The sequence below is a fragment of the Rousettus aegyptiacus genome, unplaced genomic scaffold (assembly GCF_014176215.1).
Source record: "Rousettus aegyptiacus isolate mRouAeg1 unplaced genomic scaffold, mRouAeg1.p scaffold_m13_p_8, whole genome shotgun sequence".
Taxonomy (NCBI): Eukaryota; Metazoa; Chordata; class Mammalia; order Chiroptera; family Pteropodidae; genus Rousettus; species Rousettus aegyptiacus.
The window spans coordinates 90,579,669-90,607,039 of record NW_023416311.1 but is presented as its reverse complement, the minus strand read 5'-3'; the positions used below and the strand labels follow the sequence as shown (position 1 = coordinate 90,607,039).

The following is a 27,371-nucleotide window of genomic DNA, read 5'->3' as shown; positions in this document are numbered from 1 at the left end:
TCCTGGTAACATGATACCCTACAAATAGCTCACTTGCTCTATCCTTATGAGCCCATGCCTTCACAAGCCCATATCTTTGGACCATCTCTGGGGCTATAAATCACTTATAGAAGCTCATGTGTTGGGGTTTTAAGATGCCATTAATAACCCTATTATTTACTGAATACACTCTTGTATAACTCTTTGAGTGCCTGTGAATATGACAGTTAAGATTTCCTTTAATTATGCAAATAAATATAAATATAAAATACAAATATATTTTACCAAATAGCCAGAATTATGGAATGTTTATTATCTGTTAAGCATTGTTTTAAGTTTCTTACCTTGTATATACAATACCGGATATAGGTATAACTGTAATCCCCATCTGACAGTTGAGAAACCTGAGGCACAGACAGGCTAAGAAAATTCCCCTTAGTCTTTACAGCTAGTGAGTTATAGTAGCAGGTCATGAACCCAGGCGATATGGTCCATGGATGGTGCTCTTGGTCTCTACAGTGTGCCGCCCCTGGGCTATGGCTTGTATTCTGCAACACTAAAGAAAATATGAGACTAGGACAGATTATACTTCCTCAGGGGGCTATTACTGTGAAAAAAAAAAAAAAACAATTACTTTTCTATTGTAGTCTCATGTCAACTTGTTATTCTTTTTTTAAAAATTAATTTATTTATTTTAATTAGTTTCAAGTATGCAGCACATTGGTTAGGTATCTATATAGTTCATAAAACCATCCCCCCAATTGCTCCTTCCCTCCTCTGGGCCGCCACCTAGCCAACATATTAATGCGAACTGCATTCCCTACGCTGTGTTCCCCATCCCCGTGACCATCCATCAACTACTAATTTCTACTTATTTAACCCTTCACACCATTCTCCCAGTCCCCCAAACAACTTGTCATTCTTTACTTATGAAGCATCCATGTACTATGTAGCTTACATGTAGAAGCTAAAGCCAACTGAGCTGGAACAGAATTCAGGACACTGGTGAGGCATGTAAGGGAGGCTTGACTACAGCATTAAATTCTGATAGCCGGTCTTCTTGCAAGGCGTTATCAGGGTTCACTTGACATGCATTCGCGAGCATCTTTTATGTGCTGGGCACTGTTTGAGTTGCATGAGATGCCTCAGTAAACAGAAACAGACAGAGATCTCTCCTGTCATGGAGCTTACATTATAGAGGGAAGAGAGAGACAATACAGAATAACCTGGACATAAACTCAAAGCTGTATATTAGCAGTGCCACAGAAAAACTAGAGACACCCGAAGAGTCAGGAGGGTAAGAAGTGTCCCTAGGCAGGGACAGATATGGGCTGTGATTTTAAATACGGCAGTCAGGTTGGTCTCATTGAGAAGGTTAAAGAGTTAAAGAAGATGAGAGAGGTAGCAATATAAAGAGCCAGTAAAAATGTCCTAAGGTGAGAGTGTGCCTGACATGTTCCAGGAGCATCATGGAGGCCAGGGTGGCTAGAGCTGATTGGTGGGAAGAGAGAGAGCAGAGTTGCAATAGTAGGTCAAATTTATGCTGAGGAAGTGATGAGCCACTGCAGTAGTTTGAGCAGAGGAATAACCTGGTTGAATTTTCTTTTTAAATAGCACTGTGTCTGTTGCGTTGAGACTAGACTTTAGAAGGTTAAAGATAGAAAGAGGAAGCCTGTCAGGAGGTAATTTTAGTAATCCAGGAGAGAGAGAAGGTGGTGACTCAGTCTAGGGTGTAACACAGAGAGGATGAGAAATGCTTGAGCTGGGGCTACATTTCAAGGAAAAGCCAACAGGATTTCCTGGTGCCGTGGATGTGGGATGTGAGTAAAAGAGAAGAGGCAAGAATGGTGCCAAGGTTTTAGCCCGAGCAGCTCGGAGGAAGGACTTTACATCATGTAGGATGAAGGAGACTATGGGTGAACCAGGTTTGGTGGTGGCGGGAAGATCAGGAGTTCTGCTTTGGATTCGTTACATTTGAGATGCTCGTTAGACATCTCTGTCTCAGGAAAACAGTTGAATACAAGTTTTTGCTCCAAAGGAGAGATTGTGGACACAATAATGGTACTGAAAGCCAAATGTGGATGACACTAGCAAGGGAGGGCATGTAATCACTAGAACATTAAGAACTCAGAAATAAGGAGGAACCAATAGAACACTCTGAGTGAGATAAAACCAGGAAGAAACCAGGAGTGTGGTGTCCTGGAAGCCAAGTGAAGAAAGTGTGTCAGGAGGACAAAGGACCAACTGGCAAACTCTGTTGATAGACCAAGTAAAGTGGGGACAGAGAACTGGCCAATGGATTTAGCAGAGGGCAATGGTGACTTTGAAGAAAGGCATTTCAGTGACATGGTGAGGGTAAAACCCGGACTGAGGTGGCTTAAGGGAAGATGGGAGGAGAAGAGACCGTGAGCGCCGGTGATGGCTCTCTCGGGGTGTGTTGCTGCCAAGGGGAGAAAAGGAAAAGTAGAGTCAGGAGAATTTTTCTAAGATGGGAGAAATAACAATTGGTTTAAATTATTAACAACTCTGGTCCTTTAAATAACATTATGACATCTTTCTGTGCTAAAGTTCACATGGAAACCCCAATAAAATATTCCTGCTAGTATCATGTGGAGTTTGGAAGAGAGGTAGAGTGGAACAAGATAAAATAACATGGGAAGAAGAGGAGAGATATTTGAGGGTAGATGCTTGTTAAATTCTATGAATTTGGCGTGAGCTGGTTATCAGACATGTCTGCATCAACCTTGTGTCTTGTACCAGGCAAGTCGTCCAGTGTCTGTTATACCATGAGCATCAATGCTACCCTTCCCTGACAGTCTCAATGGTCCTGTGATAGATCAGTCTCAACTAGATGTATAGACCTCATAATATGGATGGGAGATCTAAAGCCAGGATTGCTCCGAGATGAGTGATGGACCTATAATAGACCTGGGAGTCAGTCAAGTCGACATTCAGATTTCAGTTTGCTCACTCTACTGCTGTGTGAACGTGGGCAAGTCTCTGAGCCTCCATTTTCTTATCTGTATCCTGAGAACTATAATAATGACTACCATATAAGGTTATTATAAAAATTCAGTGAAAGAATATATATATGTATGTGTGTGTGTGTGTGTATAAAATATTAACACAAAAAAAGAACCAGGAAATTAGTTACCTGCTTCCTTCTAAAATATAAATTAATTTTATTTCTATCGTTACATTCATTTCCCTCTAGTAATTCAGGGCACTTCTTCAAACTCTTGAAATTACAGACTTTCTTTCTTTAAGAGACTTGTTTTGAAGGTGTCTGAGAATCAAAAAAAGAGCACCTGGAACACAAGCCTTTCTCCTATGTTCAAATAAATAACTGTGAAATGGACAATACAGATTTTTCTAAAGCTCCCCTCACACCTGGTAAGCGACAAAGCCTTAGTTATATCAGCTCCTGGGTGAATTTTTGAACAGGTTGTACCTGCCCGAAGTGAGAATTTGCTGAATAATCTCTCCTCTTTCTACTCCCTATTAGTCCTCATGCCCTAATAGCCCAGACTCAACAGTGAGCTCATTTTAGACTCTTGGAATCCCAGGGCTTAGCCAGTATTTTATAACTTAGTGTGCACAGCTGCTTCTGAAGAAAGATTGGGGATGGTCGTCATTCCCATTTCACAGAGGAGGTATGAAAAGCACTTGCAACTTGCGGAATTGCAGAAAAGTAGATCCCTTGTCCCTAGGATTTACCCAGAACACTTCTGGAATATCTTTAAAACACCTCTTTAAAAGAAAAATATTACTTAAGTCTAACTGCTCTTCCCAAGTCTACTGTGACATTCTCATTAGTCCTCAGTCAGTAAGAAATGAAGGATGGAGGCAGCTGAGCAGTTGCCCAAGAAGTGCTAAAATATCACAAGAAAGTAAAAATTTATCTGGAAATACAAGATGAAGATAATTGTAGTTACCAGAATGCCTCTCGTGCAGACATTCTTTATTATTAGAAGATAGATTTTGATAAAGCTACTTTGGGTCGGGGTTTATGGGCTGAAACTCTCAAGAGAAATTCTTGTTAACAAAAGAGTCCTTGGGATGCCCTGTAGAGGAGATGAGTACAATTATCTTACAGGCTTCTAAGTTTGCTGAATGAATTTTGCAAGTATCGGGCCAGCACTGCATTGCTGGGTAACTATGGCAGAATGCGGAAGCCTGTGGATCACTCACCCTTCTTCATCACCAGGCAGTGAGCAGCCTGTCCTTCTAAATAAGTGTTGATCGTATACGTAAAGAACATTGATTTGAGTTTCTGCTCGAATGTTGGATGCAATGGGTGGAGGTTAAACACACATAGCTACTTTTACCCCTACTCAAAAACCCTACTAAGATGACTGCAAAGGGATTTTTTTTTTTTAATAAGAAGATCAGCAGATGAGACTAGAGACAAAATCCACAAAGTTTTTGAGCTAAGAAGTAGATGGAAGAGTGATAGTGACTTAAGAGTGGTAGATTTAAGAAAACAGAATCCTAAGCTGGCAGTAAGGAAAGCTGAAAGCCTACCAGATTTATACCTTGAAATCTTCTAAATTCTCAGAGATAGGTAGCACCAGATATTTTTGGAAATAGGAGGTAAAGGGGAAACTAAAATAAAGAAGACTGGTTAACACCTGCATAGCTGGGCAATTCCTTCCCTTCCCTTCCCAGCAGACTGGCAAAGCAATAGTTCTATGAACTGGAGACACCTATTATTACAAGGAGGATGATGGGTACCATACTGAAAAGTAGATGTACATAGGATGCCAATATGTACAGTCTTTTTCATTAATCGGCTCCCATATTTTTGGTGAACAGACTTCCTTCTTCAGGTAGAATACTGGAGGATCCCTCTCTGGGATTTGACTAGCATAAGAGGAAAGAGTTAGTGATATTGGTACAGCTACACTAGAGTTCACAGTCAAGAAGTCTTGAAATAGCTACAGTAGAGTTCACAGTCGAGAAGTCCCACCAAACCCACAAGTTTACAATGAGCTTTTAATTCCTGAACATTTAAATATGAGCAGATGATCAAGGCTTCCCAGGCATCCAAAGAATGCCTCTAACATGAAAAATAGAAATCAAAATTATAAAACAGAAATTAGTAACTTGGAAGAAATAGGGACTATGAATGAAAAAATAAATGTAAAAGAAACACATCAGAAATAATTATTCACTCAGATACCTCGAGAGATAAGATATTGCAACCATGAAACATGAGCAGGATAGTATGTAAAAGGAAATAATAACTAGAGGGCAAAGAAAAAAAAAAGAGCTCTGGGACTTTAATAATATGATATCAGAAATTATAAATTCACTATAAGGATTAAAAATAAAGTTGGAGAAATCTTTAGAAAAGTAAAGCAAAGAGATAGCAAAGAGGAAAGAAAAGATAAGAAAATGAATGCCCTTTTCAGGACATCAAATGTTCAAATAACAGCCATTCTGCAAAGGAAGAACAGGAAAGACAAAACAAAAACAAACAAACAAAAAAAGACAGCAGCAGCACTTAATCACCAGAGACTGGTGGGCATGGTTATCATGGCTGTCAGCAGAGGTGAACAGTAATCAGAATAGTCTATAACTTACAGAGGTCTGTGGTGTTGGCTAGTTCATCATGGCATCCCTAGAACTGAAATAGTGAGCAACCTACTAAATTATTACTTGGTTTGTAAAGTCTAGGCCTAGTGAACAGAAATCTTATTTAAATCGATACAATTTTTTAAAAAGACAGTATCACTTTGAAGGGGCACCAAATTATTAATCAATCCACAGATCTAAGTTCTACATTTAGTCTCTTGGGAATATCTGTCCTAAAACAATGGACCCCCAGAGTTATACTGTCCTCTGGCTTTTTTGCCCAGTCTGACCTGAGGGCTAGGTGTGGTCTCCCTTGACCTTGACTACTCTCTTCACATTTTTCCGATCAGCTTTGACTCTTGGTTCTCAATTTGCTCTCAGTTTCTGGGGGATGCCTAGTCCATAGTTTTGTGTGGGAAGGAATTAGTTTTCCAGAAAAAAAAAAATGTTAGAAAGATGCCCCCTTAGGAATAAACAGACTTCTTCCTCTGTTTCTTTTTAAAGTAGTTTCTTTCAAAATCTCTGCCTTTTCACAACTGCTAAATACAAAAGGGTAGCCTGTATCATAAAAGAGTCGCAGCCAAAAAATCTCTTGTTAACATTTGAAAATCAGCTGGCCCCATTCCTGCCCCTTTTATTCCATCCTCCTCAGGGATGGGGGGCCCCTCCATGTGCTGAGGGCTGAGTTGTATCGAGAGAAAAGAAGCTTGTCGACTTGGTACAGCGGAAAGAGCATCAGTTTTGGAAGCAGGCAGATCAGGATAGGAATTCTCGCTCTGGAATTTCTGCAGTTGTGACCTTAGGCAAGTTCCTTAAACACTCTTGAGTTACCTTATCCAAAAAACTATAATATTTAATGCTTACTATATAGGATTTCTCTAAGATTTAAAGAGAAGTGTATTAAGAACCCAGAACATAGAGTGGGTGCTCAAATAAATAAATAAATAAAAACAACAACAACAACAACAAAAGGTAGCAATGATGAAGATGATGATGATTGATTCTAGAGAAGGCAGAGTCCTTAAATGCTTCTTTCTGTCAAGTCTACCTCACTCACCAAGGTAGATAGATAGAAGAGGATGGGGGAGAAGAAAGAATCTGAATGGAGAACCAAGGTATTCCCTGGTTTGCTATACTGAGTTGAGCAGGTTGGTACCAGAAATAAAGACATTGTCTTCTGACCACAGTATGTGTTGTCCCTGACCATCTAGGGACCCAGTTGCGTGGTGGTAGTTGGCTAAGATTAGAATAGTGGTGTATGTGCCGGAGCTGGTTCCTACCAGCTCACATGAGCCAATTATTAAATTTTCAAGAATTTTGCAAGCCAGCTGGTAAACACAGCCATTATAAAAGTTAACTTATGTAAGTTTACAATCAAATACTCTAAAGTCATCACCTTCTAATTATTTACGATATTTCGTATTGTCTATATTTGCGAGATTAGTTGCATCTAGTACACATACTATGGAAATAATGCAACATTTCCACTCAGCTTCATGTTTAATTATATTACACTGATAACTTAAATTTGGCCATGGCGTGAGTATTCACACCACAGAAGTCGGTAAGCAATACCAGTTAGGGCATTTTAAAAGCCTTGACCAGCACTACGCTGAGTCGAGACAAGCAAATAGTGATAGAAGCGTTCCATTCTTCTGCAGCCCACTACATGTTGGTTATAGCAAGCCGTCACTAACACTACTGAAGGAGAAATGGAGGGGTAAGAAGTAGCAAGGTTTTACTCCATTCCCAGTAGCCTGAGGTCTGGTTGCTTTGCTCTCTCCCTACCAACTGTACCTATTGAGCCCAATGTACCCCGACACTGACAAGCCCACAGCCACCGATGTGTGTATTCGGTGGTAGTTAAAGAACCATTTGGGGAACATGACCTGAAGCCCTGAGTCACGCACGCTGTGTGTGCTGTAACTCACAGTGCAGGCTGCAGCTGCACTTGTGTAGTTGGTGGTCTGGGGATGCGTATCTCTCAGTCTTGCCCCGTGGTTGCCCTTGCTCATCCCCCTTCAGCCCTCTGATACGACATGAAAAGGGGAGAGACCATCCACTTCCAGACAGCAAATTTGATCTTTTGGGGACCAGGTAAAGTCCAACCTGCCTTTCACATCTGTGGATGGTAGTAACCCGACACTACCCAATATCACCAAATGCCACCACCTGACATAAAGCTAGACTGCAGCGTCAGCCATGACAGAGAGCTGGCTCAAACAAGCCATAACAGAGAATTCCAAGTTGCTAATACTATTCAGAGCCTCAAGCATTGAAAAATGTACGAGGAACCCACACAGCACGGGTAGTGGATGGTATTTCTTACCTGGAACAAGTTAATTCTTATGTTTTAAAGTGTTTTAACAGATTTACGTGACCTTTCCCATATGCTTTTCTAGCTCTTATGTCTCCAAGTCCCCAAACAGTGTAATCGTTCCTTTTTTCCATTTATTTGGGTCTCTGTTTTGCTCCAGGTGCTCTCTGCAGATTAGCAGAGTGGTTAAGAGCTATGGACTCTGGGGTCAGACAGTGGAGTTCAAATCCTGCTGTTACTCAATAGCTGCTCAGTTTTGTGCCACAGTTTCCTCATCTGTAAAATGAGAATGATCATGCCTACTGCATGAGATTGTTGTCAGGATTAAATGAATTATACATATTATGTACTGAGTTAAATCATTCAAACCTTGTGTGACATGTAAGGGCTAAAATGTGTCTGTTATAATTGTTCTTTAATTATTTTCATATGAAGGTATTCCAGCTCACCCCTGTACGATTTCAATCTTTCGTCCTGCCTTCTTCATATTTTTTCCTCCTTCTCTAGGGATTTCTTTGTTTGAATGTAATAATTTAACCACTAAAAAGAGGAAAAATTATCAATTTTTCCTGCTGTCTTAGCATAAATTTAAGGCCATTATCATCTATCTTTCTAGCCTGCATTTGCAGACACTTTTCCAACAAAACTCAAGGTTGCAAATGTAGTGCCATTGACTTTCCTTAAGATTTTAATCTTCTAGGCATTTTGTCTGACATGCCCCTATTTAAACTAATTTGGCCGATGAACTCTTTCCCTCTTACAAATAACATGTGAAAACTACTGAGAAATGATATTCTCAGGGCGTCACTCTGTGCCAGAAAGTCTTACGTCAGCTTTTTGGGGTGCACTAAGGAGGCTCTTTCCAGAGGTGTCCAGATGTGGGGATTAGCATCTCCCCTTGCTGATTTTCCTACTGCCCCCCACTCCTATCCTTGCTCTACCTGGCTGTTTGCCTTTCTCTTTCCCACTTGGAACCACGGATTTGTTATTGATGACATTTTGTATGCAGCATGCATCTATCTTTTTTTTTTTTTTGTCTTTTTTTTTTTAATGGAAGGAAAAATGGAAATAACGACATCTATAAAACGTTGTAATGCACTTACACTCCCCTCCCCACCAAGAGTTTTATCAAATCATGAAGCGGGAGTAAAAGTTAGTAAGCATAAACATGCAAATGCTGAGAAAGGAATGCAAAAAAGGCAGAGGAAAAAAAAGGAAGGATGACTACTAAAGGTCTTGGACAAACGACACACTGAGCAACTGAAAGGATTCTCTCTTAACTAAAGACAAGGGAGCTGCAGAGGGCAAATGAGAAAAGTATTGGAGCTATGTGTACTAGTTATCTAATATGGCAATTTGTCCAGTGGTTAGGAATGGGGAAAGTATTCCGGAATCAGCATGCCTGAATTCACGTATAAGCTCCTTTCTTTCTAGTCTTGTAACCAAGGTCATTTAACATTCTCAAAAGCCTCAGTTTTCTCATCTATAAAATGGCATCCATAAGGTTATTGCAATGGTTAAATGAATAATTGCTGTATAGTTTACAGGCACTAGCTTTGGAGCATCTGTTTTCGTTTGGATTTTGGCTCTATCACATACTCATCAGCTGTGTGATTTTGGAAAAGTTGCTCAATCTCTCTCTACGTCAGGTTCTTATCTGTAAAATAATAATAATAATACACCTAATGACAGCATAATAAATGGGCTCAGTCAAGCCTGTTTGGCATTTAATATGTGTTAGATGTTATTCTTCTGCCTTTAGTGGTAGGAGCTTCTGCCTTGATTTCGTAAAGTACCCCAGCATGGCACCTGATGAGGGAGTCAACGCTTAGTTATTATTTTCAATTATTAAGATGCTTATTTATTCTCATAAAAGTAATGCCACTCTTTACAGAAAATTTGAATATATGGAAAAGTAGAAAGAAAAATGAATTGTTTTGAGTCAATTACAATGAACTTTTGCTGATTTTTTCTCAGGGTTTTGCTCTGCACAAATTTGTATTATGTGCATGCATTTTGTAGACTGCCTTGTTTAACATAGTAGCCTAACAGAAAAGTTTCTCCATGTTATTAAGAAACGTTTTAAGCATCACTTTAATAATTTTAATAATAATTTTAATTTATTATATTTATGCTACTATGATTTACTTAAACATTCTTTCCTGAACTGATGTTGTTTTTAATTTTTCTGTATTATAAATATATTGAGATGAACGTGCTTGTGAGTAAGACTTTTTTTTTTTTTATCATAGCTGAGATTATAGCTTTTGGGTAGATTGTGAGAAGTACGAATACTAGGTCATATTAGTATACATTTCAGAGTCCCCATACATTGCCCAATGACATTTCAAAGAAGTTAAATCAAGTAAAACTACAACCAAGATATATAAAAACACATCCTTTGTGGAACTGGATTATATCATTTTACAAAACTTGTTTTAATTTATAGGTAAGCAATGACTCTCAGGGCTGCAGTAAATTTACTTCTTTAATATTCATATGTTTTGAATACTTTTCCGTGTGTGTATTTTTAAACTTTATCTTTTTCAGTAACTTGTTGGTTCATGCCCTTTGTCCATTTTTCTCTATAAACCATAAAATGTTTTTGTTGTATTTTGTAAGTGTTCTTTGTATATTAAATGATAGCAATCTTTTTCTGTATGTAAATATTTATCCCCAGCCTATATTTTATATTTGGTTGTTGTTTTGACAGAAAGAATTAAAAAAAAAAAATTTGTTATGTACTCTGTTTATTTCCTACATGTTTTCTTCTATTAACAAAAACTTTAAATATGCTGGGGTGAATGAGGGAGAATCTTCTTGTTTATGGCTTGCGAACTTGAATTTATCTAATTCTTTAATCCATCTGGAGTTAAAGTTATGTTGGTGTGTAGTATGAATTAAGGTTAGAAATTGATTTTTTTCTTCTAATTTGCTATCCAACTGTCCTAATGTCATTCGTTGAATAATTCTTTCATTCCCCATTGATCCAAGATGCCTTTCTTATCATAAATTAAGTTTTTATACATTCTAGGGCTATCTGCTCTTCTCTATTGATCTGACTGTTCATTTCTCTGCCAATACCATGGTGTTTTAATTATAGTTGAGGGGTATTTTAAGTCCACTATTTCAAGAGAATGTCCAGCAGTGCCAGAACAATTATGTGAATGTGAAGATACGGGCAGTGGATACTCACGAATGCCTAATAGTTTTGTTCTCCTTGCCCATCTTTGGGCCCTGGACATGTACAGGGTGATGGATATTGGTTGTAAAGAGATACTCAGTGATGTGGACCTGTCCCTAAAAGGCCTCCCAGGCATTAGCTTCCCTGGACAGGGCCTAGATTGTTACTACTATCATTTGCCTCTTTGACTCTGCTTTTTCTGTGTTCCATGTGAATCCCCACTCCACTACCAAGAAATAGCATGTTTCTTCACATAGTGAGAGGATGCTAATGTTCATCTAAAAAGGTTACCTGTTGGACTGAGGTGGGACCATGTGACATGTAACCATCTGATCAATAAAGGTGAGTGGTGGTGACATGTGTCACCTCCAGGAAGAAGCTTGACGAGCGAGGACACGGTTCACCAGCCTCCAGAGAGAGGCTACTCCATAAGCCTGGGAGCCACAGCGGGGACAGCATGGAGGAGAGCCGCAGCCGACCCTTGGCGATTTTGTAGAATGAGTGATAAATTAATCCTTATGGTTGTAAGCCACTGTAGTTCGGTGGTCATTTATGAGAGCCGCATGACCTAGCCTATCCTGGCTGATTGCAGGCATCAAAATATTTAACAATCAGTGTAACATGAGCATTGACTAATCAATGTGGATACCAGCAAGGACACTGTGGAGGTGCATCCAGCACGATGGCCTTGTACTTCAGTCAGGTTTTATTGTCCTGTTCTTCAAAGTGACTTCGTATATCTAGAATCTCATTTACGAAGTATTGATTTTCTAACTTAGATTTTATAGTCCTTAGTGATTCGAGCCCCTCTTCTCTATTACCTGTGGCGTGGCTTGCTGTGCTGGACGGTGGACGACTTCATATTTTATTGTTTTGACTATGTTTATCTTTTTTCTTCATTGGGCTCATAAATTCTATAGGCACGGCCAACGTTCGTGCCACTTCTGTCGCTTCGCGGGCTTTCGCACCGTGCTGGACCTTCCTTCCTTCATCCGCACTTACGTATTAAGTGCATTTTATGTTTCCAAAGTCTATGTGTGAGATGCTCCTATTATACTTTCTTAATTCATCATATGACCTTATTGCTCCTAACTGAGCAGGCCTGCACAGATGATCTGGAACTAGAAATGTTAGCGGGTCAAAGAATATTGGCATTTTCCCCACCAAGAGGGAGTACTGTTAAGTCTAGCAATTGAAAGGCTGGGTTTCTGGAGTCCAACCAACCTGGATTCCTGGCTGCCTTTTGAGGTGTGCGACTGGGGCAAGTTGTTTTATCCCTCTCAGATTCAGATTCCTCATCTGTAAAATGGGGTTCTTCTTGAAGGTTTGATGAGGAACTATGGGTAACATGCTTAAGCACAGAAGTGATTAAAGCAGTTATTTTTATTTTTATTTGCCTTTATTACTAGTATATCCTAGATGTCTTTGTGGGTTATCCTGTTCCTGGTTGATTGGTTAAATTTGACACTAAGCTCCATGCATTACTCCCCAAGGCTCAGGAGTTGTCCTCAGTTCATGGCCTGTCTCCATTACCTTGGAGTAGCTACTGAACCTCACTCTTTCTCAGATTCCTCACTCCTAAGATAGGACAACAGTAGTGCCTACATCACAGAGTGTTATGAGGATTGAGGAGTTAATACATCCAAAGCCTTTAGAACTATATCTGACATATAATAAGCAGTCAATAAGTTTTCGCTGTTGTTATTCTTTACTTCCACGTTTTTGTAAGCTTGGCAGTTTTTATGGAATAGTAGGCATCCTCTCCATCTTGCAGTTCCATTATGCTCTGATGCTTTCCAAAACCAGTGTTTCTATGACATGCATCTCACTACCCCTGCCCTTCCTTGAGACATATGATCCAGTTCGGCTGCTCTCACTGTTCCTCTTTTGGGGAATAACCTTGCCAGCTCAGTTTGCCCCCAACCCCAATCTTGGGAAACCAAATTTCCCCACTGTCTTATGTTACCATTTAAGATGTTATTAAAGGTGGAGTGCAAGGGAAGATTTGCTGCTTTGGTCCAGGGGCAGAATAAGCAGGATATTTAGTTAATGCGATTTTCCCAGCAGTTACCGCCCCGTGTAGTAAATCTGTTTGTTCCCATCAACATTCCAATGGTTCTCCCATCACATGATGCTGAAAGTAATGACAAACATCCATTTTGGATTCAGAGAGGCCTGGGGTCAAACCCTGACTACTCCATTTTCTAAGATCTTGAACATGTCAATAATTGTCTGTCCTTAGTTTCTTCATTTAAAAAATGAGTATAATGACACCTACCTTGCAGAGTTGTTGAAAGAATTAGAAATAGTAACTTATAGAATGTTGGGCCAGTTGTGTGCAGCCAAGAGTTGCAGAAATCGGGGATCTAGCTGGGGATCACGCTGGGGATCACTTTGTTAATACATGAGTGGTTGAGGACGCAACTGCCTGGGGTGGAAATTTCATCCTCTCTACAAGCTTTGTGTCTGGCCTGGGGGTCCGTGTCTGCTAGAAGGAGGAACATTTCTCCTATTTGTCCAAACATGTCATATGGTCTTGGGAGAGTGATGGAATGGAATCTCTTTGTAAAATGTTGAAGAGTACCAGGCTTTGAGATTGTGGCCAATAAATTATAGCTGTTATCATCCTTAACAAATTCATATGCCAAAACTATAAATCTACCGTCTTTAAGGTTTCCATCATTTTGGGAAAAGGAAGGTGGTTGTTTTTGTTTCCATTTTTAAATGGCTATTAATCTCTATTTCCTGAAAGATAAGAAATTTTAAGCCTTTTTTTGATTACATACAAACGTATTTAACTTGTCGATAATTAAGCTTCATTTTCTACTAACCCAGTGGCTTTGCCAGAAAAGAGCCACAGGTGAAATTTTGGTAAAATGCTTCTCGCCACCATCCTGAAATTGCAAAGGCTGTATTCCAGCCCAGCACAAGAGAAAGAGGGAAGTTGCTTCCTAAGTCAAGTGTAGCCTCGACACCTCTCACCAGATGTGCTGGCATATGGTGCAGAGGCCAGGGATGGCAGGAAGAGACAGAGGAGAAACCTGACCCTGAGAATACAAGAAAGAGTAAGAGCTGCTTTCACCAATGAGTTACTGTGGCTGTTGGGTCGCTGCAAGCGGGCAGCGAGGGATGATGTCAGCTTTTTGTTGTTGATTTGCAGGCTTGGGACAATTGAGCTCCAGGAGGGAGGCAGCCTTGCCTGGTGAAAGGAGCCCTACTTGAGAGAAGAGGGTCTCCTGCTGGGATTATGATAAAAAAGGAGTGATCCACGTTTTTTCTTCAGTAGTTTTACTTCTGGATTAATTTTAGATTTATGGAAGAGTTGTGGTAATAGTTTAGAGTTTCCGAAACTCTGCTTCCCCTAATGTTAACAGCTTACATCGCCATGGTACATTTATCACAACTAAGATATTAACATTGGTACTTGCTATTAATTAAAGGACAGTCCTTTTTCAAATTTTATCAATTTTTTCATGATTGAATTTTTTTTTTCCAGGATCTAACCACCTTGAATTTCGTTGTCATATATCCTTAGTCTCATTCAATCTGTGTCAGATTCTTAGTCTTTCATTGCCTTTCATGACCTCGACACTTTCGAAGAGTATTGGTGAACTATTTTGTAGAGTGTCTTCTGCTTTGGGTGTGCCTAATATTTCCTGATAATGAGACTGGAGCTGTGCATTTGTTGGCAGGAATACTAGACAGGTGAAGTCTAGTATTCACTTCTCATCAAATCAGGGGACAAATGACATCAACATGCTTCTCACTGGTGATGTTAACCTTGAACACTTGGTTAAAGTGGTGTCTGGCAGGTTTCTCCACTAAAGCTACCATTTCTCCCTTTTCGTACTCTGTTTATTAGAAGTGAATCACTAAATTCAGCCCACATGCAAAGGGGTAGGGGGTGGTGGGAGTTAAGCTCCACCTCTCAGAGGAAGAAAATCAAAGAATTTCTGGACACATGTGAAAATCGCCACAGTAAATATTTTTGATGAGATACTTTGATGCTATGAAGATATTCTCTTTAGCAAAGCTTCCCCCACTAAAGCTTGCATCACCCATGGATTTTGCCTGTGACAATGATCACTGTGGTGTTCTAATGGTGATTCTCTCTTTGCACATCAGGACACTCATTGTAGTCACAATAATCTGAAAAGTTTGCTCATCTAGCAGTGAGCCTGAAAAATTACAAGGAGGGCCATGTTCCTTGAGTCATCTAAGAGAACTTTACAGGAGGCTGGTGGTTGACATTATAACCTCTGGCCCTTAAAAGGACCTCTTCTTACATGCTTGTGGCTTCAGGCCCATAGGATGGGCAGAGTTAATATTAGGAACACATATTTCCTTGGGCCTTCCCCAGTGGCTCTTCCATGACTTCTTTGGAAAAGTGGCCCTGTTTTCTGCAGCAGACTGCCAACCCCAGGGATCTCCAAAATGAAGTGTTCTCTTCAAACCTCAGACTGGACATGGCTCGAACCTGAGCCAGGTCTCAGCAGGTTTCTGATTTGAAGCAAATGGCCTCTGGTTCCAACCAAGTCAGGGGTCTAGTGGTAAAGAAATGACCCGCTCTTGCACCCATGATTTTTTCCTAGTGGTCCTTGTGGTATCTAGGGCACCTGGAATAGCAAACTCAGGTTTGTGGCTACTTTGAGAATATTAACTCAGGAGGCTGAAGTAAGGTCATTGCATAGTGCTAGAGGAAGATAGGGATTTATTTGGTCAGTCATTTAGTCAACGAGAAAGGAAATATTTATGGAATACCTACTATGTTCCAGAGGATATTTTAGGTGACAAGGGTAAAGGTGAATGCAAAATCCCTGCCCTCTTGGAACTTACATTCTATGGAGAGTTGCATCTAGAACGTGAGAGAGAAAGGGAGAGGGAGAGGGAGAGGAAGGGAGAAAGGGAGAGATGGAGAGAGAGAGAGAGAGAGAGAGAGAGAGAGAGAGAGAGAGAGAGATATGAATTAAAGATGTCCAAGGTTTGGGACTACGGGGAACATGGGAGAGGAGATTTGGAAGCCAAAGATAATGGCTTGAATCTGGAACATTTGGAGTTTGGGGTTGTGTGAGCCATTGAGGCCAAGACCAATTAGGTGGAACTTACTTGAAAGGTGCATTTGGCTGGTGCATGGGGACACTGTGGGAATGAATGAGATCACTTGGAAAAATAGGACTTGCAATGGGTCTCAGTCAGGAGCAGGTGCAAATCAGCACCACCTGGGGAGTTCAGACAGATGCCCACATAATCATTTGAGCAATCACTATTCATTCAATAAGTTAACCATTAGATACAATGTTTTCTCCCCTTCTGTCCTGACAAATATACTTTCCTAATGATCTAGAAGAAATATACCTTCCTAATGATCTGGAAGGCCAAGTTCAAATTTGGGTTTCTCAGACTCCTTGAATTTCCACTTTGAAAAGAGGCAACATGTAGAAGTCTGGCCCCTGAGTCCTGGTCTGGTACATCCCTCTCTCTGTCCTTGCATGAAGGGTGCTCCTGTGTACACATGCAGACACTTTGGGCTGCAAGCCTAGCTCTGTGCACTACGAACAGCAATCCATTGGCCACCTCTCTGACCTGAAGGTGCACATGCCAGCAGCACGGTCCATTCTAAGAAGGATAGATACAGGGAAGAGGCCGCCAAGGACCAGGAAACAGACTTGAGACTCTCTGTGCAGGGAATCTGGAGGCTTGGCTACACAGGGAGTGGTCTACAGGTGTAGGGGTCCCAGACTCTCAGTAGACATGTCCTCTTGGCCTGAGATGCCACACTCCAGCTATGGAGAGTGTTGGCCCGAAATGGTAGATTACATTCTGGAATTATACTCTGGAGAGGTAGATGATATTTTGGAATTATACATTGGAGTGGAGGATTTCAAAGGGAAGCACGATCGTGATGTGAACACGACCCCCTACCCCCACAAAGAGAAGCCAGCAGGGCTCCGGAAAACACTTCATGTTGTTCCTCGGTGTCTGACGGTGTCTTGAATCCCCAGGTAACTAGAACAAACACTGCTCTGTGTCTTAAACCCACATTTTTACTGCTGCCTTGAAGGCATCACCTTGGAAGTGGCCCTAGTGGCAGATTTGTGGTTATATATTCATAGTGTTGCTTTAGTAATAATAGTTGGAGCAAACTTCAAAAAGATGGAAATAAGGTTTCTCTCCTATTCAGAATTTCCTGATTATTTTTAGTTAGTCTGAGCACTTTCCATTGCATCAGTGAATATAGCTTGGTTCATTCCGTGAAAATCAAATAACTAAAAAGCTAGCAATGTATTTCTGTCACAAATGATATTTTTATTTGCATTTTGAAGTGTTTTTATGAATTGGATCACAAAACTAATTGAATCAGAGATGAATTTTGCTCAGGAAGTTGAAGTATTTTATGAAATAAAATTACCATAAGAAATTGACCTAATTATTCAGAGGTTTCTGATGCAAAAACCTAATACAGTTTTGAAAGCCCTCCAAAGAAGAAAGCCCAAGAATACAGCTCCCTCATGGCAAAGAAACATGCTTTTTATTTATCTCTTAAGAAGTATAGCTTTTAGCTTACAAGAACAGAGCTTCAGGATATAGTGTATAAATGCATTACAGTAGTTTTAAAGGCTACAATGCTTCTAAACTAGCTTTCTGTTGTGTAATATAGCTTTCCGGCATTGTAACCATTGTTGGTTAAATATGAGTGTTATTTTTGTATTATCTGCTTAAATCTTGTCCACATGTAAGCAGCCTATGACTTTGATTTTTTTTTTAATATCGAGGAAGCACTAGCATATTTTTATATTATAACATAAAATTCCAGAAGACCTAAGTTTATTACAACCATTATCAAAACTTTTTTGCTTCATTAAGAATTTTTGGAAAATGTAACTGGGATTTGACTTATCCTGTCCAAAGATTAGACTTTCTCTTGATGACTCAGAAACTGTAGAGATGTGAGGAAAGTTAGTTTCACTCTTATCTTTCTCTCAGGCAGCTGGAAGAGATTTAGAGAACACTTTGATTGGCTCACCCCAGTTTGGACCACATACCGATGTCTCCTTGTCGCCTAAGCTGATACCAGGCCATGTGTCAAAGACTCCCCCCAGTGGTTTCTCTGGCTTTTCTGAGTCTGCCGCACTTCCCTGCCCAGAATCTATCTCCAGCTGGGGGAGGGGAGGGCGGGCACTGGATGGCTAACTCATGCCATTAGCCTACCCCTCTCCATATATACACCAAATAATTATACGATCTATGTAAAAACAGTGTCCCTGCTCTGCAGGCACAGCTTCAGACAGCCCCCAGCTGGAGACCTGTCTTACCCTCAAGGACACTGCAAACAAACACAAAAGGAGGAAAATGCTGTGCTCACCATACAAATATGCCTTAAGATTAGGTCTTTGGTGCTTCCTCCGACAAGATGGCCATTCACACACTCCTCCTACACACAATTTTTAAAGCCACTAATCCTATGGCCCAAACAACTTTCATGTTGCATTGAACTGCTTTGCAGGAGAAAAAAAAAAAGAAAGTTTTATTTAGTTTACTAACATCCATTCTCCAGAGGAGGGTGCAGGCTATATGGAACCTGTGGGGAGGAAACTGTATTTCTTAGGATTCAAAAGGCCAGAGAAATCATTGGGGATGTCTTGACAGAAGGCAGATAGGTTCCACTGCACTGGGTTGAGGAGGATTCTGAGGTCCCCATGAATAGAAGAGGATGGATACCATGTGACCAATTTGATGCCGAGGGTGACTTCCAGGTTTCTGGAAGTCATGGTGGATGATGATGCCATTTACTAGGGCAGGGATTACTGGAGGGGCTCAGGTTGAAAAGAAAAATGATGAATGTAATTTTGACATGTTGACTTTGAGAGGCCTGCATGATATCTGGAGCATCTAGGATGGGGCGTAGTGGGAGCGGAGAACAGGAGGTTGGGCAGAATCGCCAAGAGCACCAACGTTAGGAATGGAAAGAAGAAGGACGTCTCCACCTTGTTTCTCAGTGTCTCTGCCTTCTGTCCTATCGATAAGATCTTGCATCAACGGACTCTAGACCGCTGTTCTTTCATCTTGTAAAGTGGGGATACTACCTTCCTCCTCCATCTCACATCGTTATGCGGATAGATTGACTTCTGGTGAAACACGATGAATTGAACAAACATTTTTACACGTCCTTCACAACTCCTCTAAAATGCTTGTAAATTAGGGGAAAGGGCAGAACAAAAAGGAAGCACAGAAGATGGCAACAATGAAATTTTAGAAACTGAAATGCACGTGGACAAGTGGCAATGGTTTAGGAACCAAAGAATGATGATTGCTAGGTTCGCAATGAGGGGAAGATCAGAAGCTCACTAATATTTGAATAGTGCTTTAAAATTTATAAAGGTCTTCAGTGATACCTCTTTTCCCTCAGATGGTTTTTTTTTTTTTTTTTCTTTTAAAGATAGAAATGTCCAGGTGGGAAAGATTTGAGTGCATTCTATGGGATAAACGACAGTTGATTCATTCCTTTACAGATGGACAGGTCATTTCCAGTAAAAATAAAGAAATGTGCAGATAAAATGAGTAAATAAATTTGTATGTGGATAAGATACTAGTATCAAGTGGATGTTACCTTTTGAAGAGAGTAAGGAAGGGGAAAGGAATAGAGCATGGAGTTTTAGCTGTATTTTACCCCCCCCCAATTAATTAATTAACTAATTTCCAGCCTTATTGAGATATCATCGACATATACATTAAGTTTAAGGTGTTCATTACGACAATTTGGTATGTGTGTATATTGTGAAATGACACATTCAATCATCTCACAGTTACCTTTTGTGCATGTGCTGATAACTTTGAAGATATACTCTCTTAGCAGCTTTCAAGTATTCAATCCAGTACAGAGCCTCAACATATATTCAACCATAAATGGAAGCTTGTACCCTTTGACCATCTTCACCCATTCTTCTCCTCCTCACTGCTCCGAAACCACCAATCTACTCTTTGTTTCTATGAGTTTGTCCCTTTTTAGATTCCACACATAAGTGAGATCATACAGTATTTGTTTTTCTCTGTCTAATTTCACTTAGCATAATGCCCTCAAGTTTCATCCATGTTGTTGCAAATGGAAGGATTTCCCCCTTCTTTATGACTAAATAAATTTTCACTATATATATATATTATATATATATATATACGTATACACACACACATATAATAATAAGTATATATAACATCTTCCTCATTCATCCCTCGGTGGACGTTTAGGTTGTTCCTATATCTTGGCTATTATAAATAGTGCTGTAATGAATGTAGGGATGCAGATATCTTTTCGAGCTAATGTTTTCATTTTGTTTGGATAAGTGCCCAGAAGCGGAATTGCTGGATCGTATGGTAGTTCTATTTTTAATTGTCTGAGGAACTTCCATACTCTTCCATAGTGGCTGCACCAGTTTACTTTCCCACCAACAGTGCTCAGGGGTCTTCTTTTCTCTATATCCTTGTTAGCACTTCTTATCTCTTGCCTTTTTGAAAATAGCCATTCTTACAGGTGTTAGGCAACATCTCACTGTGGTTTTGATTTGCATTTCCTTGATAATTAGCGATGTTGAGCACCTTTTTCATATACCTATTGGCTATCCGTATGTCTTCTTTGGAAGAATGTCTATTCAGATATTTTGCCAATTTTAAAATTAGATTTTTTATATTTTGTTATTTTCTATGAATTCTTTTTACATTTTACATGGTTTGCAAATATTTCTCCTATTGTACTTCTTTTAAAGCAAATGAAAATAAGAATAATCATTGTAGCATCATATAAGTATTAGTAATTTTGAGAAAGAAAAGATACGTCTTCCAATTGGTGTGTGGGGACATGCTGGTAAGTCTATGGGAAGGCAGGACGCTCAGCGCATTGGGCTTCCACACCAGCTCTAGTTTAGAATCTTCACAAAGACGTGAAACCAAGGCCCTGATCCCGGGTGCCTCACTCTTCCCCTAGGTAGTGTGAGACCTGGCCTGGGCCATTTGCCCATCATCACAGCCTGTGAAGCCCTGTTGTGATGCCACTCTAGCTTCCATCATTATTACAATTCCAAGGGGACATAATCGTGAGACATAGTTTAGAATCAGAACTGTCCTAGGGAATCCAGGGTTTAAAATTGTAAATATATATTTATTATATATAATGAATACAATAATAAACATAAAAATTATACATTATATGTAAGTTAAAATTAAAATTATATACGCATACACACTAGCATTTTAAAAATTTACGTGTAACCCAAAGGAGGCATACTATGCTCAAATGTTGACAGGATTCATTTCCGAATGGTGACACCTTTATTTTTGTATTTTCTAAATTTTGGCGATCTGTGCAATCTGTTTTTATAAGCATAAAGTTTATTATTTATGACAAAATTATTTAAGGTAAGTATACGGTAAAATATTTGAAAATTTCTAACCCATTTTACACTAACTATATTTTGAGATGTTATGCAATAGGAATATGCTAGCTATATAAACAGACACATCTATACAACACATATACAAAACATATATATGTTACATCTTGCTTTAATCCATTCCAAGTTCCAAGAGTCAAGTTGGAAGTTTTGATCTGTGGTATGCCCAAACTCCCTTTCCTTGTCTATGAGGTATTAGAAGTTACAGAAAGGCCTGAGGGCAATACCTGGGCTGATTTCCTTACCAGTGCCAGGTTGGGAGGGAATAGCAGAGTTCGGGTGAAGTCAGCTGACACAGGTTTGGCCTATCAGAGAGATGGTTGCATGTCTGGCCTGTGGAATCATCTTTAAGTTCGCTCTTCATCTGTAAGTACCCTTTCTTATATCTTGTATAAGTGTACTCAAGGTAGAACACATGGAGCTTCTAACACAACCTCTTTTGTTTTGGCAAAAAACAAAATAGGCAAGATGGGGCCTCCTCTCCATATCATGCTGGACGCATTGAACTGTACGGCTTTCAGCATCCAGTGGAAAATGCCAAGGCATCCTGGGCACCCCATCATTGGGTATACTGTGAGTACCTGGCCACGGGGCTTTCTGTAGTAGGTGTGTTGGGGTAACTTTATGTCATCCTCACCTTTGCTCCTCCTCTATCAGTCAGTTAGGATCTACCCAGTCCTTATTCTGTTCGAGGATGGGAAAATGTAAACTAAGTAAGGCATGGTTCCTGTATCCAATTGCTGACAGTCAAATTTGGGTACTAAAGCAGAAACATGGGAAATAATGAGTCACTGTGGAATGTGGTTAATAAGTACAAAATGGTGTAAAACCTGAATTAAAGTGAAGGGGTGGACAGGCAAAGTGGAGTTGGGACGAGAGAATGCATTCCTACCTATCCGAGGTTACAAAATTAGGCTGACGTTCACCAAAATGTTTTCTTTAAACGGTGTTTTTAAAAATGAGTCAACTTTTAGACGTCAGAAGATTTCAGATAAACCTTTGGAGAGTTCTGAAATCTCTGGGAGTATGGGGAGAGCTGGCTGCTCTGGGCCCGTATTCCTGCGGGGTGCTGAGGCTGCTGGAGCTGAGCTGCCCACTGTAGATGGGGCGTCAGCTGCCTTTACTGCCCTTACTCAAACCCTTTCACCAAGAGAGACTTGCCGTTTATCGATGCCCTTGTCCTATTGTCTTCTTAAAGTAGAGAAATGTGTTTCTGGATTCAAGTCATATAAAAGTGGAAAAATGAAAGATTATCTGAGACTCATGGTTTTGAGAAAAATAACAGGAGCTGGGCCCGGCCCTCTCCCTCACGCCTCACTGACACACATTTTCCTCCTGGCCTCTGCAGGCTGGTGCGTTTGGGGTCCTGGCTGTGTGTCTGACGTTTGCTGTCACAGGAGTAGCATGTATGAGATGAGGCAGGGCACCTCGGAACCCACTGTGGATGTGTGTGCACTTAGAACCCGGGGCCCTCGGATCTGGAAGAGTCTCACCCTGGTGTCTGTGTCTTTTCCAGGTCTTTTACTCTGAGGTCGGCGTAGATAAATCTCCGCAGGAGCGGTCCCATAGTGTGCCACTCAGCCGGGACACTGCGGCCACTGTGAGTACCTCCATCCTGGCAGCCCATCAAAACATACCCGTGGCTGGCATTTCGGCAGTGTTCGGGACTCCTAAGTTGGCATGTGCGTGCTGCTGTGTGTGTAATCATAGCTTATGCTGCAGGGTCCTTGGGAATTTACAAATGTCTTTCATGTGCATTATTACCTTGTCACGTACGTCTGTATCTGCAGAAAGTCAGCCGTATGAGAGAGTTCTAGCATCAATACTTCCGTCTTGGACTCAGCCCACCCTTGCAGCTGTTTTCTCCTTCTTTTTTTTTTTCATAAAATTCAACTCTAATTTTTTTGAAATCCCAATAAAGCTTTATAAAGAAATATGACACATTTGTATCTTCCCAGCTGCGTGGAGACACAGTGCAGAAGAAAATGATGTAATTCGGAGTGTACATTCAAAGGGTCCAAGTTGTTTATTTTTCTTCTCGAACCCAGCTCCCTGTCCTTCCACTAACCAATTGCTGGCTCATCTATTTCTTTTCTGTTTCCTGTCAAGGTCTCTTTGGGTGAATTTTTCTGCCTTAGGCATGTTCTGTTTTCTTTGCTTTCACTCTGCTCTTCCTTCCCTATTCTACTACAATTGACCTACAGGCTAGAGCGTTTTGGATGGCTCTGCAAGGAGTTAGCATTCATGCCCAGAATACTGCTGTGATGGTGGCGGTTGGTGGGTGGTAATGTTTGTAGCGTCTAATTAATACGTGGCTATTAGGCGCAGTACATGGAAACCTACTTGTCATTCGTGATAAGTAGCTATCGCTTACTGAGCATCTGTTACCTGCCAGGCTCTATCCCTCATGCTTTCCGTTTGCTTTTCCATTTAATCTTCACAACTATCCTATGACCTCATTTTACTGACAAGGATGCTGAGATTCAGAGAGGTGAAATGACATTCTCCAAATCATACATTAGCAACTAACTGTAAATAAACTGTAAATTCAGGGCGAACCGACTTCTGAGCCCTGCTCTGGATAGTTTTACTAAAGCCTTCGTGACTCAAAGAGAAGAGATACACATTTTCAGCTTGCATGTACTTTGCATGATATTCTTTTAATTTCAGACTTTTGCCTAAACACCTCTCATTTCCCTCAGAAGCCCTCAGCCTCAATCTTCCGGTTCATTTTATCCTAAGAGAGTAAATCGGGTTGGCCCCACCTAGGAAACTACTAGTTGGGGTTTCATCTCCTCCAAGTAGTACTGGAACTTTCGACAAGCCCCTGAACCCCACCAAGGGGCTGGCAGTATCTTCGGCAGTGTCCCCAGCCATCAGCCTCCTGTCCTGCAGCGAGTGCGGCTCACTGCTCTGCTCGGAACAACATCCAGACAGGGAGGGCGCGGTGTTGGTGACAGTCTGGATAGTGCCTCTGAAATCGAGATTCTGCCCCAGCACATGAACTTGGGCCAGACACTGGCATCTCCGGGAAGCCTGCTAAAGTGCAAGCAAGAAATGGAGGGCCAGGAGGAAGACAGACACCCTGGGCTTCCAGACCCCTTACCCCCACTTACAGGTGGCGTAACTTTGGCTGAAGTCACTTACCCTGTCGAAGTCTTACCTTTCTCCCATGAAAAGGATATAATAATTATATTGTTGCCAAATGAAATCATGTATGTGAAAGCCTTTGGTAAAAATCTAGAGAAGCCCTGTAGATGTCAGTTATCTTGCCTTTATGTTAAATATATGTTTTCTGTTAATTACAGCCAGGCATTAGAGTATACTGTCAAATTATAGAAGTTGCCTACCTTGCTTATTTTGCATAACTTCCATAGTTGCTGCTGTACACCCAACATAAGACAACACAGAGCCCCTATTTTTAGGCAGCTTTTAGTCTTGTTGGGAAAATCGCAGTCACACTGATAAAACAACTAGAGAGCAACATGAGACTAGATGTCATTAACATGCCACTTAACAGCCTGAGGTTATGAAGAGGGAGAGACTACTAGGAACAAGTGATCAAGAGGTAAAATTTGGGGCTGAGAATTGAAGCAGGAGCAGTTTGTGCAAGGGCAGAGGAGAGGGAGGGGCATTCAAATCGAAAGGAACGGTTTGAGCCGGGGGAATGAGCATGCATGTGTGCCTACATGCCCGTGTGCTGCTGTGTGTTTGGGTGGGGGCGGGGGAGGTACAGAATACTCAGCATGGAGAGAGGGAATAATGACTAGTTGTAAAGGCAGCAAGTCAGGAAGAGGGGAGGGGAGGGGTCTGGTAGAGCAGAGTGGCCTCTGGATCCAGACAACTTGCATTCAGATTCCTGTATGACATCCAGCCAGCTGGGTAACCTTACTGGATCTCAGTTCCCTCATCGAGAAGACAAGGATTCAAATAGCATCTATGTCATAGGTAGTGTATCTCTAGATCCAAACTGTGTGCCAGATGCTCCAGCCTCTGCAGCCAACTCCCAGGGGCGCTATGGAAAGCTTGGACTTTTCAAAGGAAACAGCCGCGTCTGTGTGAACTAGTACTGGCAAGTCGTTTGGGTATAGCTGCTGAATAATGGAACTGTTAGTTATTTCTTTTGTGTTAGAGGTGCTGCAAAGATATTACTGAGACACTAATGGTGCCGTGAACAGAGTACATTTGGGAACCTCTGTCCCGGGTCATGTCTTCCTGCAGCATAAAGATGCTGTGAGCATTAAACGAGGTGGCGGTCATGGGGCCCCAGCACCATGCCCGGCATGGAATAAGAACTGAGCGAGTGGTCAACACAATTCACACTACGAAGATGCGGGTTTCCTGCCTTTGGCTGTACGTGGCAGAAGGGCAGCTACTCTGTAGGTTCATTTTACTCCACCAAGTCTTCCATTCCTTTCCATGTTGTTCCGTTTTTTTTTTTTTTTTTCTCCTTTTCAAGGAACAATCTGATCATCAGGTGATTTTTCTAAGTATGCTTTAGAAAAGTTAAACCCTTGCCCCAGTCCAGGATTCAGGGGAGTCTCTTTTGATCAGAATGTTCATTTTCCTGCATCTCCCTCATCCCGAGTAAGGCCCGTTGGAGAGAGCCTGCATCTAGCATGAGCAGGGCTGCACAGCGCACCAGGTGCGTCGTTGATCGTTTAGAAAGAAGCCACATTTATTCTTATGTGTGCTGCTTCATCTCACATGGCAGAGTGAGGTTAAGAGGAACATTTTGAAAGGCCGAAATAATTTAAGCTCTGTTCCAAAACCAGGTGAAAAAAATTGAAAAGAAGAGAAAATATTTTTTAAAGTGAGCACCACTGTGAGGGTAAGTTCCCCCTGCCCCTTTTCATTTTTTTTTTTTTTTCCTTATTTCCTCTAACCATTCTGGACCCTCTCCTTAAGTAAGACAGGACCAGTCTCCTAAAACTGGTTGATTGACTTTCTGGATTTGAATGCTAAACTGAAGATTGGGTTGACAAATGCTTAGTCTTATTTAAATGATGAAATGACCAAAATAGCCTGGCTAATTATGTGGAATTCTGATGCATTCTTTGATAATCTACCTACACAGAGACTTCTGATTTGGTTGGCATTTGACACTTAATCTTTTTTCTTAAAAGAATGACCTACAGATTTTATCCTGGAAAAATAAATGGTGAAACAAATCGTAATTTTTTTTAAAGTTAGAAATAGAAAAGGATGTTTAAACTGGTGGTCTCCACACTTTTTGATGATGCACACATTAGCTAAAATATTTGAACATGTACCAATATATGTATATTTATGTATTTATAAATTATAAATATGCTACTCTACTAATATATTATGTACATTATAAAACCCCACAGATTTTAAAAGGAAGCAATAAAAGAGAAATATAAAGTTTGTTTTCTTCCAACATCTCAGTGGATTGTCCTGCTCCCCAGGGGTATGCACCAGCACTCTGCTTTGGAGTCCTCTGGTCTGGTTGACCCAGAACAGTGATTCTATTTAGACATTATCCAAGGTTAGGGAGAGAAAATTTAACCAAGAATCGTGATTTCATAGTCCCAGCTTTGTCACCAGAGCAAGGGTAACCTTGGGCAAGGTCACTAAACCCTTTGACTGTACAGTGAATGGATTGACTCGTAATGGTTCCTAACTAGGGATTCCTTTGTATATGGCATATGGAGATATGTTATGGGCATTTTAGTGAACAAGCTTCAGAGATGCTGACTCTCCTGCAATATACGGGACAGACCTGTACGAGAAAGATTTGTCCTGTCCCAAAGCCAATGCTGTCCCTCCTGTGAATCCTTGGAAGATACTCCCTAACTTTCTGTAACTACTTAGGAAATGGAGAGTCCTCCAACTTCTCCCTCTACGC

The 27,371-nt window shown here is 40.8% G+C and overlaps 1 protein-coding gene across 1 annotated transcript in view; it reads left to right on the top strand.

The window, feature by feature from the left end:
• Positions 1-27,371, top strand: part of EGFLAM (EGF like, fibronectin type III and laminin G domains) — a 149,070-nt gene that overhangs the window by 31,035 nt on the left and 90,664 nt on the right. Inside the window, exons 2-3 of the mRNA XM_016153845.2 lie at positions 21,963-22,072; positions 23,016-23,099. Of these exons, the coding sequence (XP_016009331.2) occupies positions 21,963-22,072; positions 23,016-23,099 (194 nt within the window). The remainder of the gene's footprint in view (positions 1-21,962; positions 22,073-23,015; positions 23,100-27,371) is intronic.